Source organism: Syngnathus acus, chromosome 23 (genome assembly GCF_901709675.1).
Source record: "Syngnathus acus chromosome 23, fSynAcu1.2, whole genome shotgun sequence".
NCBI lineage: Eukaryota > Metazoa > Chordata > Actinopteri > Syngnathiformes > Syngnathidae > Syngnathus > Syngnathus acus.
The window spans coordinates 918,582-935,398 of record NC_051107.1 but is presented as its reverse complement, the minus strand read 5'-3'; the positions used below and the strand labels follow the sequence as shown (position 1 = coordinate 935,398).

Sequence of the window (16,817 nt, the reverse complement as noted above, 5' to 3'; positions counted from 1 at the left end):
CAGCCCTTAAAAGCTTCCAGCGGCATATGTCTTACAAATGTAGCATTAGCGTCTGGTTTGAATTAGCCACATGCTAGCAAGAAGCCTCTCTTATTTTCTTTACCCAATTAGAATTCCAATTCTCTTTCCAAGTAGGAAAGATCCATTTTTCGTTCTCTCCCATTTCCTGGCAGCACTGCACGCATTGAATAATCCCTCTCCAGAAGTGCCCCGCTATTCAAATGAGGCTCATCTGTGTGTGACAATGACAATAAAGATCTATTCTATATTCTACTTCAAGCTACTGTAATTTCTCAGCTCCCCTTTTGTGGCTTCCTCCTATGTTCCTCGCGCTATCATTCCCAGCATATTCATCAATGTCGCAGCACTCAAAAATTACGCATTGAATACGACCCTGGCCCATATGTCTTCTTGATGGCGCTCGAAGCCTGCGCTTTGGCTAATGCTCATATTAATGAGGCTGGCAGTAATTCTGAAGGACGCTTTTCACAAGATGGATGGCTTCCGAGTGTGATCATTTAGTTGTGACATCATCAAGCATATTTCTGAGATGGTCTTGGACATCCTCAGGGCCAAAGATTTGAATGGCGCCTCAAAAATGCTACTTTAAATTGCCGTCATTGTGTCGTCATCTTCTTGCTCTGGTGTTGCAAATCCAAGTCTTGCCGTCTTATTTTGCCATGGGGGGAATAAACAAATTAACTTTGCAGTGAGGAAGAGGCGGGACAGGGAATTTTTTTTTTACACTCCACTTCTCACCATCAAAGACGGAAACGCTCGGATGCCGATGCCTCGACCAATTACACTCAGACTAACCTTTGATCATCGACAAGCCAACCTTCATACATACACGTGGTGGAACAAACATGACTGAAAAGATTCCGAAAAAGAACAAGTCAGGGTAGCAAAAGTAGACTGTTAATCTTCAAAGTGTAGCTTTTAGGGGAGGAGGGGAGGGGCGATTTAGTATGTCGCGCTAGGAATTACCCTCTCATAAATACAGACGGCTGACCGAGGAGCTCTGTTCTTACGAGGTGACGGATGGATTTAGGCTAGACTCAAATGTGCGTCTGGCTTCTTTGTCATGTGTCTTTAAAATTGAGGCTGTAAATTCAGCCACCCGTGTGGCCTCAATTGCATGTGCAAAAAAGAAGACATAGGAAGCATAATTTGTTTTTATATTGTTCAGTTTAAAGTCTGGAGTATAATGTTTGTCAAAAGACCTTATTAAACATAAAAATGTTTTTTTTTTTTAAAAACGGAACCTCATATAACCATTCTTAGCCTGGAACCATTTTTAGCCCTGTACACAAAGGCAAGGTCACTCGTAACATCCGTCTACCGACTTTTTACCTTCCATGCATAATATTGGCTTCTGTCACTCTGCGACAGAAAAGCTTCAAGAAAGCCATTTAAAAAAAAACATTGGGTAAACACGGCAATCTCTTCGCATCTTATCTGATGACTGATAAACAGCAAAGCGGTGCCCCCTGTAGAGATGTTATCGGCCTGTCCTTCAAGAGGCCATTTTGGCTTCCAACAGTGCTGTGCGACATGCCAACAGCTTTCCCAAAGCCAATTGACGTTCTCTGTCACCTTTCGTCTAAGTGGAGACATTGCTGACGGGTAGAGGATTGAGTGCCAGAAATTGAATTGAAAAGTAAACACGCAAGTCAACCGCCCCAGGATGGCAATAAATAAATTACAGTTGAATAAAAATAGATATGCGGCTCATCACAGAAAGAGAAGGGTATTAAAATTCAGAGTTTGTTTGGATTTCAAACTTGAAGCCAATGACAGAGTAGGTTAAAATTCAGATAACATTATTTTTAAAGCCCTCAAAAAAATATTTCTCAATTAAAGTCAGTTAATTGAGGAATAAATGTCTACCATTTTCCTCTCTAACCCTGATGGATATCTAGTTCCGTCTTTTCTTTTCCGGCACCTGTACAGCCTCCTCCCCCCTGCAGGCTTTCAATTTCCTGAGTGCAGCTACCGCCTCTAATTCAATTAGTTTAGATATTGCCATGTGGGCGGGGCCTGTCAGAATGTGGATTATAGGCGAACAGTTTGTTGTTAATGTCGTACGTCATTCTATAGCTTCTATACGGGCCCCGTGCTGACAAGTACAGATTATCCGTCTTTGTCGCCGCAGCCCTGCGAGTCTCGACAGCCATATAGCGAGAATATCAGATGAACGCGATGGCATGACAGACTAGTGCAAACATCGCAGCAGCAGACTTCAAGTTAGTGTTATAAGTGACATGGACAGTGTAAAGCTAATTTATTCCCCATCGACTGCTCCGATTAAAGACGATTAATTCACATTCGTTTTTAGAACAGAATTAAATTGGAAGCCAATCATTTTACATTTTTAAATTTTTGCTGTGGTGTTTTATGTTACGTGATGATACTGTTGGATTTTGTCCACAATTTAGGGAGCGCGCTATCTGCGCATCACGGCAAAAGCCATTGCCAATCACCTGTTATCCAATTTACTCACTGCGTGCTCGTTTGATTTCTTCGGAGTTAGGAAAATGCTAAGACACTGAAGCAGAAATTAGACTTACACAGGTTGGTTGAGTTCAATCACAATTCTTGTTAAGAAAGCTCTGTTTTCAGGAAAGTACAATACAGCACTGGGCCTTTCGTGCGACCATGCTCAAGAGCAGAAAGTCTCCATTCAGAAAAGGCAACGTTCAAGGTTCTTTGGTCAGCTTATATTCAGTTGCACATGCCGGTGTGGGCCGAGTTTGATGGGTGATGAGTCTTTGGGGTGGGGCAAGTTCGCAGTAGAGTTTGATTCCATGGGAGTGGGTGCTGGTTCGGTGAGAGCTGGTTCCGTGGGGGTGGGTGCTGATTATGGGCGATTCGGTGTGTGTGGGGGCTGTTGTCTTCCATCCCGTCTTTCGGCCTTGGCGATCATCTATGGCCGAGTTCTTGGCTGTCTCCCTCTGGCACCTGCTGGTTTTATCTCCAAGTGACCTTCCTGTAAACATTCTGCTCCATTCTTGCACATACACTGTCGCACCTCATCCATTCATCATTCTTTCAATTTTGTCATTTTGTACGGAATTATTTGAGCTTTTGGCTGTGACATCATCAATTTATTAATGTTCCCTGACTATGCAAAGTTTGTACCCACCACTTACCATGTTTTTGTTTCTTTGTTCTTTTGATACTCCATGTACTTGCTTACGTCATCATATTCTTAGTTTATTATGCTTCCAACCATATCTTTTCTTTGTTAGGCAAAATATTTCCCTCTGTCCAGAACGTTCAGTAGTAATTGAAAACTGGCGTCTAGCATTAGTCAAAACATAAGATACAATCAAGTACTGAACATTTTTAGACGACTTTGGCAGTGTCCGTGATTTAGAAAATCATCAGGCATGCATTAAACAGTTCCTTAAGGGTCATTAAGCTATTCAGGCAATATATCAAAAAACATTTGTTATTTCAAAATGCTCAGAAATACATATCAGATCATAAAGTTATAAAAACCTTTGTCATTACCCCCCTATCAAAAATGTCTAGTTATGTTTTCTTTATTGATTTGGTGTGTGGGTATAATTATATGCTTAAAATGTTTCTTTTATTGATTTAATATGTGAATATACTTCTCGGCTTATGTACTTTATTCAATGAGGTTTGAGCATATCTGTTTTTGTAGCTAGGCAGGACTTTTTGTATTTTGACCCCATTCCTTCAATACGCAATGTATCAACACTTTGATATTTTGCCTTTTCCAAATTGGACATTCCTCAGGCTTCTGTTGTGGTACAATTATCTTATTATCGCTTCTGAGTTTTTGCACCATCTGTTATTGAACAAATGCAATTATTTATTCTTAATATGAGGCACTATGTCCATACGTAACTTAATTCATGGTGTGTTCAGTCTGTGGACATCACCATGACAACATGTGCTATATCGACACCCGCTTTCCACCCACACACATACACACACCTCAAAGGAGCCACAAACCAGCAACACCATATTTCAATTCCTTTATCCAATTATTATCTTAAAGGTTGCAAGAAAAAGAAAAAAGAAAAACTGGAGCTTTTTATGAGCTTCATTATCTTGACACAGGCCCACTGCAGCACCTCTGACAAGTCTAGGCATGTCCCGTGACTCGAGACAGTCTTCTTTATTGTGGTTGGCGTGTCTCGAAAGAAAAAAAAAAGACACTGCTCACCCCTGTAAATTCAAGGGCATATTTTAACAATTACCGTATTTTCCGGACTATAAGGCGCACCTAAAAACCTAAAATTTTCTCAAAAGCCGACAGTGCACCTTATAGTCCAGTGCGCCTTATATATGGTCCAAATTCCGGCCCGCGGGCCAAATGCGGCCCGCGTCTAAATTTAAACTGGCCCGAAGCCTTGTGTCATAAAATCAATCATAAGTGGCCCGCTGAAGACTATGAATCATGAATCAAAAAGACTATGGATCATTATTTTGTGATTATAAAGTCATTTGTTGCGTCTGAAGTTGAAATAAAAAAGATAAAATGGAGAATGATTTGATTTGGATTAGATGCAACCTGGCCAATTTACTGCAGTCACAAACACCAATATTACCCTTCTTATTCATACAACAATAACAACAATAAAACAAACTTAATATATCTAATAAAAAATTCATTCAACTTTCATAAAATTGTTAATTTGTTATTATTTTAATCTTTAACTTTTCTGGTAGTGCGATTGACAACAGATTCTCATTTGCAATATCAACCTATCTGGAAATGATATAGTAAAGGATATAGTTACATATTTACAAGTTCCTTCACAATGGTAATGGTTCGTGGCCTGTCGGTGCGAAAGGTTGGCCCCTATACAGGACTGTCTCAGAAAATGAATGCATTAATGGTGCGCCTTGTAGTCCGGTGCGTCTTATATATGGACAAAGTTTTAAAATGGGCCATTTATTGAAGGTGCACCTTATAGTCCGGTGCGCCTTATAGTCCGGAAAATACGGTAATTGCAGAAAATGGTAATTTTGTTTTAGCCTCTTGTCTGTAAATGTACTTAAAACACAATTACTGAAGGGGACGAGGGTAAACAAAACAGACTTCTATTTGAGGGGAAGTGTTTATTCCTCTTAAGTGGAAGAGACCATTCTGCGTTTGAATGTGTTGAGCAGTACCAAAATGTGCACTTTCTTAACAAGAGAAATCATTGCGTTATAATTTAAGAAAACTGCGCTGACAAACTCGTTGTGACTCATACTTCCCACGCAAGTACACACAGTACCAACTTAAAGACAACTTTTCACGGTGGTCAAGGCGCCACAAGGAGAAGACACCTAAGGACTCTGAAAGTGTGTTTATTTCCGCTGATGTGCACGACAGGCACGTACTGCCCGCTCAGCTCGGTCTTGGATTGTGAACGGCAGCTGGGGTGGGCGAGGACTGCCTGATATGATTCCCCAGCTGTTTTGAGGGCAGTTTGTAGCATGCGTCACGTACTGGAGGGCGCGCCGTCATTGAAAAGCACGTTCCAGAACTCTGTGGATCTTTCTCTCCAAAGGGGGTGGAGCTTAAAATGTTATGTTCAAAGGCAGCATTGTGACTGTGTCCTTTGATTAAAAATAAAAAAATAAAAATAAGAAGTCTTATCTGCATAAAAGATAAGATCAGCATACACCATCTATCAGTCTTTGACATTGTTATATAGACTCATTTTGGCAGGCAAACGGAATTCCAGGGAACACAAGACAGTAAAGAGATCTTAAGACTGCACAGCCTGTATCCATAAAAAAACAAAAACAAAAAAAAACACTGTAACTGACCCAATAGAACAAAATGTAATCAAATGTTTGGCCTTCCATTTACAGTATGTACTGTAGCACATTTTGCCTGGAGTGTATATGTTGACTTTAGGATTAAAAACATGTTTGACTATAATATAAGCATATTTTAAGTTAAACAGTACAATATTAATCTCATTATCTATCTATCTATCTATCTAGCTAGCTAGCTAGCTAGCTAGCTAGCTAGACAGACAGACATATTCAGATGTATATACATATATACACCAACAGCTTCATTCTCCAGGCTGTTAGGATCCTGAACTCTCTCCCCCCTTCTGCGTAGCGTCCTGTACTTTTGCGCTATATTCTGACTGTCTGCTGTGTGCACACTTGCTCCATTTTTGCTCCTCTTATTTATTGTGTTATTTGTTTATTTCGATTTCTTTGTGTGTCTTGGCATGTGAAGAAATTGACAATAAAGCAGACTTTGACTTTTGACTTTGAGTTCAAATTATTTTATTATTTCATTTTGGGTTCAATGTATCACGCCAGACAACATGTAAGAGTCATAGTCATATTTTTTGTAATTAATTCACTCTGATAAATAAATCCTTGCCATGAGTGAAGACCTTGAATGACGCCACTGAGATTGTTTGATAAAGATTAAGAAGCATTTATATCTTTTTTATCTAATCTCCTTTTACTCCTTTTTTAATGTGAGACAATCTGAAGAGCAGATTCACACAAAAGGTGAAAGTCGACTCTACTTGAATTGTGGACACTCAGACCGTCCCTCACCGCGTGTCGGTTTCAGCTCAGCTAAAAATAAGCCGGAGCGAGTTAAACATTCACTCAAGGCAGTGCATATCATGTGGCGTTCATCTCTACGCCGACATTGCTGTTCACTTTATGGTGACATGTGCCAAGTGTCTGTCCCAGATAGAAGTGGGAGAAGCGCACCATGTAATATTCATCAAATCTTACATATTTATATCTCAGTGTGTGTGAGGGTGACTAAATTTTGCCTTTCCGCTGCATGGAAGTCAAAGCGTGACAGGGAACGTGCAATGTGCCACTGCGGTAATCTCTTGCAACTGAACTACAAAGTGAAGGACTGACGGGAATTAGCATTAGCCATCTTGAAAATGCTTTATACACATTCCCGTGTTCGTTTTGCATTGCTTCTCTGGTTAGCTTGCACCTTAAATTAACGCCAGTGTAAGATACCACAAAAAAAAATTAATGACCATGTCTCAAAAAACTGAACTTTTGGCCGATGTCTTAGGTGGGTTTAGCAAAAAAACCCGCATATTTATATTTACACAGTACAGGAAAATCGCCAGTCGGGGGTATACGGCGGTAAGCTAAGCTAAACTGTAACACTAGATGGTGACATAGAGCTGATGTAACTTGACCTTTAGTAAACAAAAATGTCGCCAGTTCATGCCTGTATTTCACCTACCAGTGCTGGGAAGATTGAAAATTTTCCTTCTCAACCAAGCTCGAGATAATGCTTTGTCGTCGCTATAGATATACAAACATAGACGGAGGGTTAACTTAAAAAAAAACAAAAAAAAACGACCATAGTTCAGAGTTATGAATCAAGCAATGAAAATCCAAAGGTAATATTTGTATATGATGTCAAGTGAGTCAACGCCCGTGAACTCCCGGCCAGCTGAGGTCACTTGTGTTTTCCGGACATCCATTTCACGTCGCTCCTTTTTTGTTAGGGATGTTTTTAAAATGATCATATAATCTTTAGGAAGCGCGGACACTGATGTGGTTAGCGCTATTAGTGACTATTTTATCAATTCAACACAAAGATGATCATCTTAGAGGATTCCAGAAGTTTGCATTATGTTTTCATTTGCGGCCCGTTTGTTTAGTCTCGTATCTTGAATGGGCACGTTAGCTTAGCCTTTGTGTGGCAACTCTGTTGTGTCTGAGCATGCACATATAAACCTCCGCACCACCGGTGTTTTGGAGGAAAAAAGTACGCCTCGCCCCTCCTGTGCAGTCATTAAGCAGCCGACATTCTTTCCCTTTCTGTCGCTCACGTGCGGTTTGGAGTTAAAAGCCTCCATTCATGAGTGCAACTGAGCTAAAAGGCAGGACGCCCCACCCTTGCGCATTGCCAACCTTGTAGTCACCTTGGTGGTTCACTATTTGCCAAAAGATCAAAAATGAAATAATCTTTGGTGCGTTCCAGTTTTAATAATTACTCCCACTGATGTTTTCTGTTTTGGATCTTTTTGATTTACTATGTATCCACTATGAGGTCGCAATGAAAGATTCCCAAAGTTGTGTTTGTGAGTCTTGTTTCCCCAAAACTCTGGCAAATTGTGTAGGAGTTTGTAAAAATGGTCATCTGGAAGTGAGTATGCTTTGTTTACATCAAAGAAAGGCTTTCCAGGTGTTCATGGAAAATATGCTGAGTTACACAGAACATTAAAGTAGAACTGTAAAGCAGAAGGTTGGAAAGTAAGGCTCGTTATTTTTGGTGTCTTGAAAACCTTTTAGCAACGAAAACAATGCTTGCGATGCTGTAAAAATAAAAACTTGCTGGGTGGAATGTGTGGGCAGCATGAAAAATCACAACGATTTTTCTTATGATCTGTCAATGTCACGACAAAAATCTCTAAGTTTACCAGGTCCTCATGGAACCAGTCCAGAGGTTCTCAGATCATTACAATAAAATTGTACACTATAGAAAATGGTCTGCATTTGGAACACTTAGCAACTGTGGCTTATGGAAACACTCAATTGTAGTGAATGGAAAATGAAGCTTCAAATTTGCTTCATGAACTTGTTGTGTTTTTTTAAATCCACGAGGTGACACTATTGGTTGAAATGTTGAACAGAAAGTGCCATCTAGAGGAGTCAAAATATACAACTGGTTCATGAAGCAAAGTTGAAGTTTCATTTTTTCATCACAACATTACATACACCGAAACTTCACAATTTGTTAAATTCAGTATTTGTTTCCACAAATGTATACTTTTAGTCCACGTGTGGATATTGTTTTTTTTAACAAATTATTGACCAATCTAAGTTTCGGGGTGGAACATAGCTATCGCGTGAAACAGCAAACCCACATTAACTGACTTATGATCTATCAAAGATTAGACAACATTATGGAAGCGAATTTTCCAGGTGTGCTTACTCTCCCAAACGCTCGGGCGAAACTGTGACTGCGGGCATGTTGTTGTGCGTGGGGGTGAGCACATGTGTGAACTTGCAATGAGGTGAGCAGTTGTCAGTGTCGTCACAAACAACACAGAGTGAGTCATTGCGTTGGAAGTGTTATGCCACTACTTATCACATTTATAAGCTAGCCATGTTGTGTTTCGATGAAAAATCTTCTGCTTTGTATTAGATGTTCACATTTTGCAGGACATGAGACTTTCAGAGCATGAGGGCCCGGGCAGTGAGTGCTCCAATTGATTGCACACTGATTGCAGAGAGCACTCAGGCAGGTCACCATAACTGTTTGCAGCAAACAAGGCGGAGCTTCTGGTTGTATTTTTCCACTGATTCTCTACTTTGGCCCAACAACACGATTTTCATGCCTGAATACGTCGTTTTGGTTGACCCCTTGCCAGTCTCGAGTCTCAAGACCCTTCCGGTGTCAGAGTACAGGAAGAGTGATGTCACTCACTGGACCCCTCTCTTCCTGTTTTTGTCTCGCTTGAATGACTTGACCTGAAAATATGGTTGTAAAGTTTAGGCCTTGTATGATAAAACCAGCCACGGTCTTGGGTAACATCATTGCAACATGACAGCATGGAATTCACCGATTGGCCAAGCAAACAATAGAAAAGTGAGACGGTAAAGCTCTCTGTGTGAATAGTGATGTTATGAGCTATAAAGAGACACAAACGGTTTACATCTCTGTTGACCAATCAACTGATGGATAAATCAGGTTAAAAAATTTTATTAAAATTGATCGGATAAAATTTTATTTTACAAGTGTATCACAAAGCTGTTTTCCACTATTTATTGTTATTTGTATGGTATTGTTTAGTGATAAAAACAAGTAAATAAAAATTAAACGATCACATAAGAGTGATTTAGGTACTCAACAAAAGTTTTGAAACTTATTCAGTTACTGGTGCAGTTATTTTTTTCTGTAGTAAAGGCAGATGTTTTCATTAAACGATAAGCTGTTTGTTTACATAAATGAATGCAAACATTGATGAATAATTGCTGTTGAGAGGCTGACAGAAGATTTAGACCACAGGTGTCAAACTCAAGGCCTGGGGGCCAGATACGGCCCGCCACATCATTTTATGTGGCCCGCGAAGACAAATTGTGCATCAAATTCGCGTGTCATGACTAGAACTGCAAATTGTCTTCACTTTTAATAATTTTTTTTTTTTTTAAATATTTGACCAGTTTTTACTCGTCTGATTTGAAAACGAGATATTTGTCAGTTTGTTTTGTAGCTTTGACTGTATATAATATGAGGTGCTCATACATTTATTTGGGTTGACAGTCATAATGGCCCTCCGAAAGAAGCTATGACTACAATGCGGCCCGCCAAAAAAATGAGTTTGACACCCCTGATTTAGACCATTCAAAGGTAAAGAAATGGCTGTAATGGATAGTTTAGTAGTTTAGTAAAATGATTTGACAATAAAATACTTGTCGATTAATCGGTTAATTTTGACAACGTTACGTACAGTAGTAGCAGCATTGTAGTAGCAGTTTTATGTAATTTAGTTTAGACGTTATATCGTTTTTATGAGGAACAATCAATAATGGCTAACTAATTTATTCACATGTCAGAGAATTTTTACCAGTCTCAAAAACTTGAGATTTTTTTTGTAATGGGGAAAACAAATTTAGGAGCTATTGGAATGGAAATGCACGGGGGCATAAGAAGTTCTACAAACCGTACTGCTCAGAAGAATATTCTTGGACACATTTGAAGTACCCAAGAACTGACTTGTCATTAAAGTTAATATACAGTATGTTAACTTCTTTTTACACTTCTATGACCGATTCAAGACTTTTTTTCCCCAATCCCAAGCAAATTTGGTGATCAACCAACTTTTAATACACTACAACAAGGGTGTCAAACTCTTTTTTTTTCGCGGGCCGCATTGTAGTCATAGCTTATTTCGGAGGGCCATTATGACCGTCAACCCAAATAAATGTATGAGCACCTCATATTATATACAGTAAAAGCTACAAATCAAACTGACAAATAACTCGTTTTCAAATCAGACGAGTAAAAACTGGTCAAATATTTTAAAAAAAGAAGACATTATTAAAAGTGAAGACAATTTGCAATTCTAGTAATGACACGAATTTGATGCACAATTTGTCTGCGCGGGCCACCCGTTTGACACCCGTAGTGACTACAATAAAGCTGCAAACTCAACTATATGGCTTATTCAGAGCAAAACAAAGACAGTTGGGGGATCTTCGCTCTCAGTTCCGATAACTGACTGGCTCCAGACGCAACACGACTTCACGCTATGTGGTTGTGTTTATTTCCAGAGCGGGTGACGTGCGCTCAACACTCCTCCTATATGTGACTCGTCAGACGCTTGCGGGGGCTGCCATTGGTGAACTGTTGTTGCTGGAGCAGGTTGTGCTGTCGCCTTTGGGTGAGGGAGTTTAGAGAGAGGGGGAGGCGGTATAAAACCTCTCTACCCATTCAGCGGAGCTTCACTTTGGAGGAGGGCTGTGGAAAGGGAGGACGGGTGAAGTACGGAAGGACCCCATCTGAAGACCACCTCCCCCTTTTTGCGTGGTATTTACCAACAACAGGCTTCTATCGGTCAAGTGTGTCAGCGGATCTCCGCGAAGATAGCAAGCCGGCCTACCACGACACACTGCGCACTAAATGAGCACAGGACCACCGCACTTGGGTCTGGGCTCAAAGTGGAAAAAAAGACGCACCGACGAGCGCATAGTGAACGGAAAAAAGCGCACACAGGCCGTGGCCCTTGCTTTCCTCAATGCATACCCTTTGTGCCCGGGGAACCATGAAACCAGAAATCAACGCCGCCGTGGGATTTTTGTCGCGATTTCTGCGGGTAAAAGGACACGTAAACGATCGGCAAGTCCAAACATTCAACCAGAGTCTACAGGACATTTTGTCAGGTGAGTAAAAATCCTTCTTTACTTGAGATTCCATTCAACAAACCATAAAATGTGCATAAAATTTTCACTAAAGGTGAGTTTTATTTTCATTCGGCGCTAAAATGAGCTCGGAATTCGGTTTGCAACCGGACCGTGGGGGAGCCAGAAGAAGCCTTCTTTGTTCTCGGCGGAGTCTCACTATCAGCGCCACCAGAGCGCTCAGCTTTGCGCACCAAGGAGGCGACAGATCGGGGATAATGGCTGATCAAATCGCACAATTCGACGGTTCATTTATCACAACCGATTATTTTGCTGTCAATAATCTATACGGAGAGCTTCGAAGCGAGCTACTTTGTTAGTAAAGAAGTGAGGGGGGGGGGGGGGGGGGGGGTACAAGGAAGTGCGCCGAGCTCGACAACAACGGTGAGACGCTTGCACGATTACGTAATGCAGTCGTTTATAATTAAATAAATAACCACTCAAAATTACCCTTCTAATTATATCATTGATATTATCTATATTCCACTTCTTTTACACATCCTAAAGATTGATGTCCTAAATAAATACATTTTTGATAACTCATCAATTACATGACAAAACATAACTAAATACCTTAACTAAGGTTTAGTCACTTATGACGTCATAATGTGTATGATTATCCATATAAGTAGAATTAGAGTAACCAGTCCTACTTTAGGGAATTAAGGTCTTTTTTTTCTGGCCCTGGTGTAAATCTGCCATACATCTGCTTCGCTTCAGTATGGAACAGCGGATGATGACCTACATTCAGACCATTAAGGCCTTCTTCCATAATAACCCCCCCGCCCCCGCCTATACAGCAGTAAAATTTGAGACGGGACCCCTTAACTCCTTCGAAACAGGCAAAAGCAACAAGGTGAAATAATCTGCTTGCGTGACCGCGTAATAGCATTGCAAAGTTGAGCGACAAAGACCGCAGTGTTTGATATTTGACTTCATATATACTGTATATGCGAGGTAATTGTCAAGTTTTGTCGATGGAAGAAAAAAAAAAAACTCAGTGGGCTGGCTTGTAAACACAAAAGTTTCTGCAAAATGGATCCTGCCTCGGTGGGGGAGGAGGATGTTTAGGTGGAGCCTATAGCAGGACATTAAAGACAGGGGGTGGATGTGACGTCATTGGCGGGGAGGAGTGGGGGGGTGAACTGAAAATAGACTCAACATGTACGGGAATGAGGTTGTTTTTTTCATACAGAAAACTGTTCTGTATGGTGTGAAGAGGGATGACCACATCTAATTTGTGTTAAGTTTTGCTATACCAGACAGGCTGGGACAAACTCACCCTATAGCATTTCAATAAGCGTCTTTTGTTAAACTCTCCGCGTTAAGTGCGTCGTCCGACTCCAGCTTTCCCACCCCCCACTCTTTGTGTCCTGGTTTTTAAGAATAGGCTGTGCAGAGCTGATTCCGATCCCAGCTGCTCTAGGGGGTTTGGAGGTGGATGCCTTTTGTGGCTCAGCCCGACAGACCCACCAGTGCTTTTCCATTAGATTGTATTTGCATCAGTGAGGCAGAGAAGAAGGTGTGTGTGTGTAGGGGGCGGGGGGTATATTCTGGCTGTTGTTCAATACAGGTGCCCTGTACATGAGCCTACTTCACTTCTTCATTTGCATCAAGGGGAATTCAATATAGATGAGCTCTATCCAAGTAGACGGGAGGTTTTGTTTTGTGTTCCTCTGTAAATGAAAAGCTCCACACAAAGGGCCGTCCAGATCTTCTTGCCGCAGATGAGTGAGATGTGTATTTTTTTTTTCCTCATACGCCCAAGCGACAATACTTTCAGTAAAAGCCCAAAGGGGAAATGAAAGTGATGGCGTCACTCCTTACTGTGGAAAAACTTGCACAAAAACAGGATCCTATCCCTTTAAGAGGGGGCGGAGCCACGCCTCCCTGATGGCTTGGACTTTCTGTGTTTTTGTTCAGCCAGTCATGGGAGACTTTGTGACACTGACTGCAGTCGGGGAAGGGATTGTGCAATTCAATGAGTCTTTTTTTTTGTCACGTACGCACAGGGCGCTGTCGGACGCCAGTTTTATGGCCGCTTATCAGGACCTTAACAGGTGCTGCTGTTTTTCTTCTCTGCACCCTGACAATAACTGCACTTAGTGAGATCTAGACTGACTATCCACAGCAAAAGGCACTCACTATCTGAGACAGACTATCAAAAGCTCTAAAGTACCAATGAGGTGCAGTCATACAAATTTGATCTAATCAATTATTTTGCTGTACATCCATTCACTTCTAAAGCAGCAGTGTTGTGAATTTGTAATATGAGCCAGATCCATTTTGTGAACCTCAATTCATTCATTTTCCACCAGTCTGCCAGGCACCATACAAGGATGAGAATTTTGGCGGGTTTCCGACTTTTTCAGACCAAAAGAACCAGTCTCGAGATTAGCGCAAATCCGTCGAGAACTTGTTTAACTCGCACGCTGAGCAGACTGTTAAGCAATTAAAGAGTGGGGGTGCTTTTAAGAGACTCCCCGAAGGTGTTTGTGTTTGAAGGGAGTTTATTTTTGGGGAGTGGCATTTGCTGCTGATGTTAGCATTAGCTTGCGCTAAAACGACCTAGCACATATCCTTAGTGTTTGTTTACCTCCTGTAATATGTCATATCTATTTGGTGTATCCAAGTTTTAGGTTTACCCCCTCCCACCACTACCGTAAATTCAACCTGTATCATCTTCTTTGTGTCCCGACAGAACAATACAAGCACCACTGGTTCCCGGACAGACCCTGCAAAGGTTCAGGGTACCGTTGCATCCGTATCAACCACAAGATGGACCCACTGGTGGGGCAGGCAGGCCAGCGTATCGGCTTGACCATCCAGCAACTCTACCTGCTGTTGCCCAGCGAGCTCACCCTCTGGGTGGACCCCTTTGAGGTGTCCTACCGTATTGGTGAGGACGGCTCCATCTGCGTCCTGTACGAGTCGCAGCCTATGCCGGTGGTCATGCCGGGAACGGCGATCACCAGCTCGCCCTCGGGGAGCGGCGGCTCGGGGAACCCTATGGTGGACAGTCACATCAGCTGCAAGGAGGAACTGATGGTGTTGGGCAGAGCTAGTCCCTCCAAAGCTTACAACATGATGACTGTGTCCAGTTAAACGGCGCGCACTTTCGGCCGGGCTTAATAGTCGTTCAGGGTCACACCTTGGCCAGTCAACATGAATTTGACCGGATCAGGGCGAGCCTTTTTAAAAGCTAAGAATATGAAACGAAATAATGAAAGAGGAAAAAAAAGAAGAAAAAAAACAGAGGATGTGCTCTATCAACTAAGTGATGAAAACCTTGCAGGTTTGATACTCCCCCCCCCCACAACCACCACCACCACCTGTTATCATCTGTTCTGTTGTGTCATTGGATCAGCTGGGTACTCCATTTTCTTAGGAGAGTTCTTGTGGAGATGGAACTGTTGGGGCAGCTACACCACCCGATCGAGACCCCCCCCCCGACCCCACCCCTCGACTGTAAACATGGTGATAAACGTCATCCCTCAAGGGCCTGTCAGCATTGACTTTGCACTTTTCCTACTTGTGGTTATGGGTACATGCTAAAACACACCACAGGAAAAAAAAAAACGCCAAATTGTGCAGGAATTTATTCCTAGAAATGATCCCCCTTGATATTCAAACTTTGAGGTTGTTTCGTTGAGGAGGAAGTTGAGGGTTTAGCCCAGGGGTGTCAAACTCGTTTTTTTCGCGGGCCACATTGTCGTCATAGCGTCTTTCGGAGGGCCATTATGACTGTCAACCCAAATAAATGTATGAGCACCTCATATTATATACAGTAAGAGCTACAAAACAAACTCGTTTTCAAATCAGGCGAGTAAAAACTGGTCAAATAGTTTAAAAATAAAAGATATTAAAAGTGAAGACAATTTGCAATTCTAGTAATGACACACAAATATGATGCACAATTTGTCTTCGCGGGCCACATAAAATGATGTGGCGGGCCGTATCTGGCCCCCGGGCCTTGAGTTTGACACCTGTGGTTTAGCCCATCGAGGTAGAGCAGCGCTAATGGACATTTGATTTTCTATAGAATCCCCATTTTAGACCACAGGGAATCTTTACCCGCAAGCGACTGGAGCTAACGTCCTCGACTTTCCTCCCTCAACGACTCAAACTATTCCCGGCCTGTATGTAAGTGCAAGTGTTTGCAACACCTGTTACCTATGGATACCAGCGTGTCCGCTGCGATCCCACCAACCATGTTGTGTAGCTTTCTGGGGGAGGCCAGAGGACCTGTCACGCCCCCCCCCCCTCAATTTAATGAATGTTGTTGAAATTCACAATCAAGTTCCTGTGCTTGCCCCCCCTTTTCCTTCCACCATATGAGCTCCTGTTTTCGCCAAATTTCAAAGTGTAGCAAAGAGGGAGGGGCCAATTCTACCCAAATCTTTTAGAAGAATTGTCAGTGAATGCACTTTGACGTTAGATTGTGTGGGATGTGTACTTTTTTTTTTTTTTTTTTTTTAAATCGCCTGCATTCCATCCATTCGAATGTCAACTTTTACACCATTTTTTTGTCCCGCCCTCCTCATCTGTTGTTGTTCATACTGTAGCTCTCCCGGTTGGAATAGACGGCTGTCTGTCCGATGGAAAGTGCGAGACTGGATTTCAAAAGCGTTTTTTTTTTTTAAAAAACACTGTATTTGTGAACATTTCAGAGCTTTTGATTGGAAGATGGAGGATGTTTGTTGGCGGTAGGCGAGAAGCCGTGGTGTACTCGTGGCACTGTTCATGAAGCATGACCCAAGGGTCTGGACTTAAGTCACAGACGGGGGCACGGAGCACTGTCAGAGGTTCATTTTTAACTTGTCAGCCTTTTATTTCACTTGTATCAGTGATCTCCAAGAGCCCTTGTTTTTTAAAATGGAAGTCCTTTTATAAGCTTTGGAGGTGCATTTGCCTTACCTCTTCTC

The 16,817-nt window shown here is 41.8% G+C and overlaps 1 protein-coding gene across 1 annotated transcript; it reads left to right on the top strand.

Moving 5' to 3' along the window:
• Positions 1-11,369: 11,369 nt before the first annotated feature.
• Positions 11,370-15,459, top strand: btg1 (B-cell translocation gene 1, anti-proliferative). Its single transcript, XM_037242924.1, has 2 exons — positions 11,370-11,874; positions 14,594-15,459. Exons 1-2 carry the CDS (start codon positions 11,730-11,732, stop codon positions 14,995-14,997), a joined length of 549 nt encoding a protein of 182 aa, XP_037098819.1. The 5' UTR covers positions 11,370-11,729; the 3' UTR covers positions 14,998-15,459.
• Positions 15,460-16,817: the final 1,358 nt, after the last annotated feature.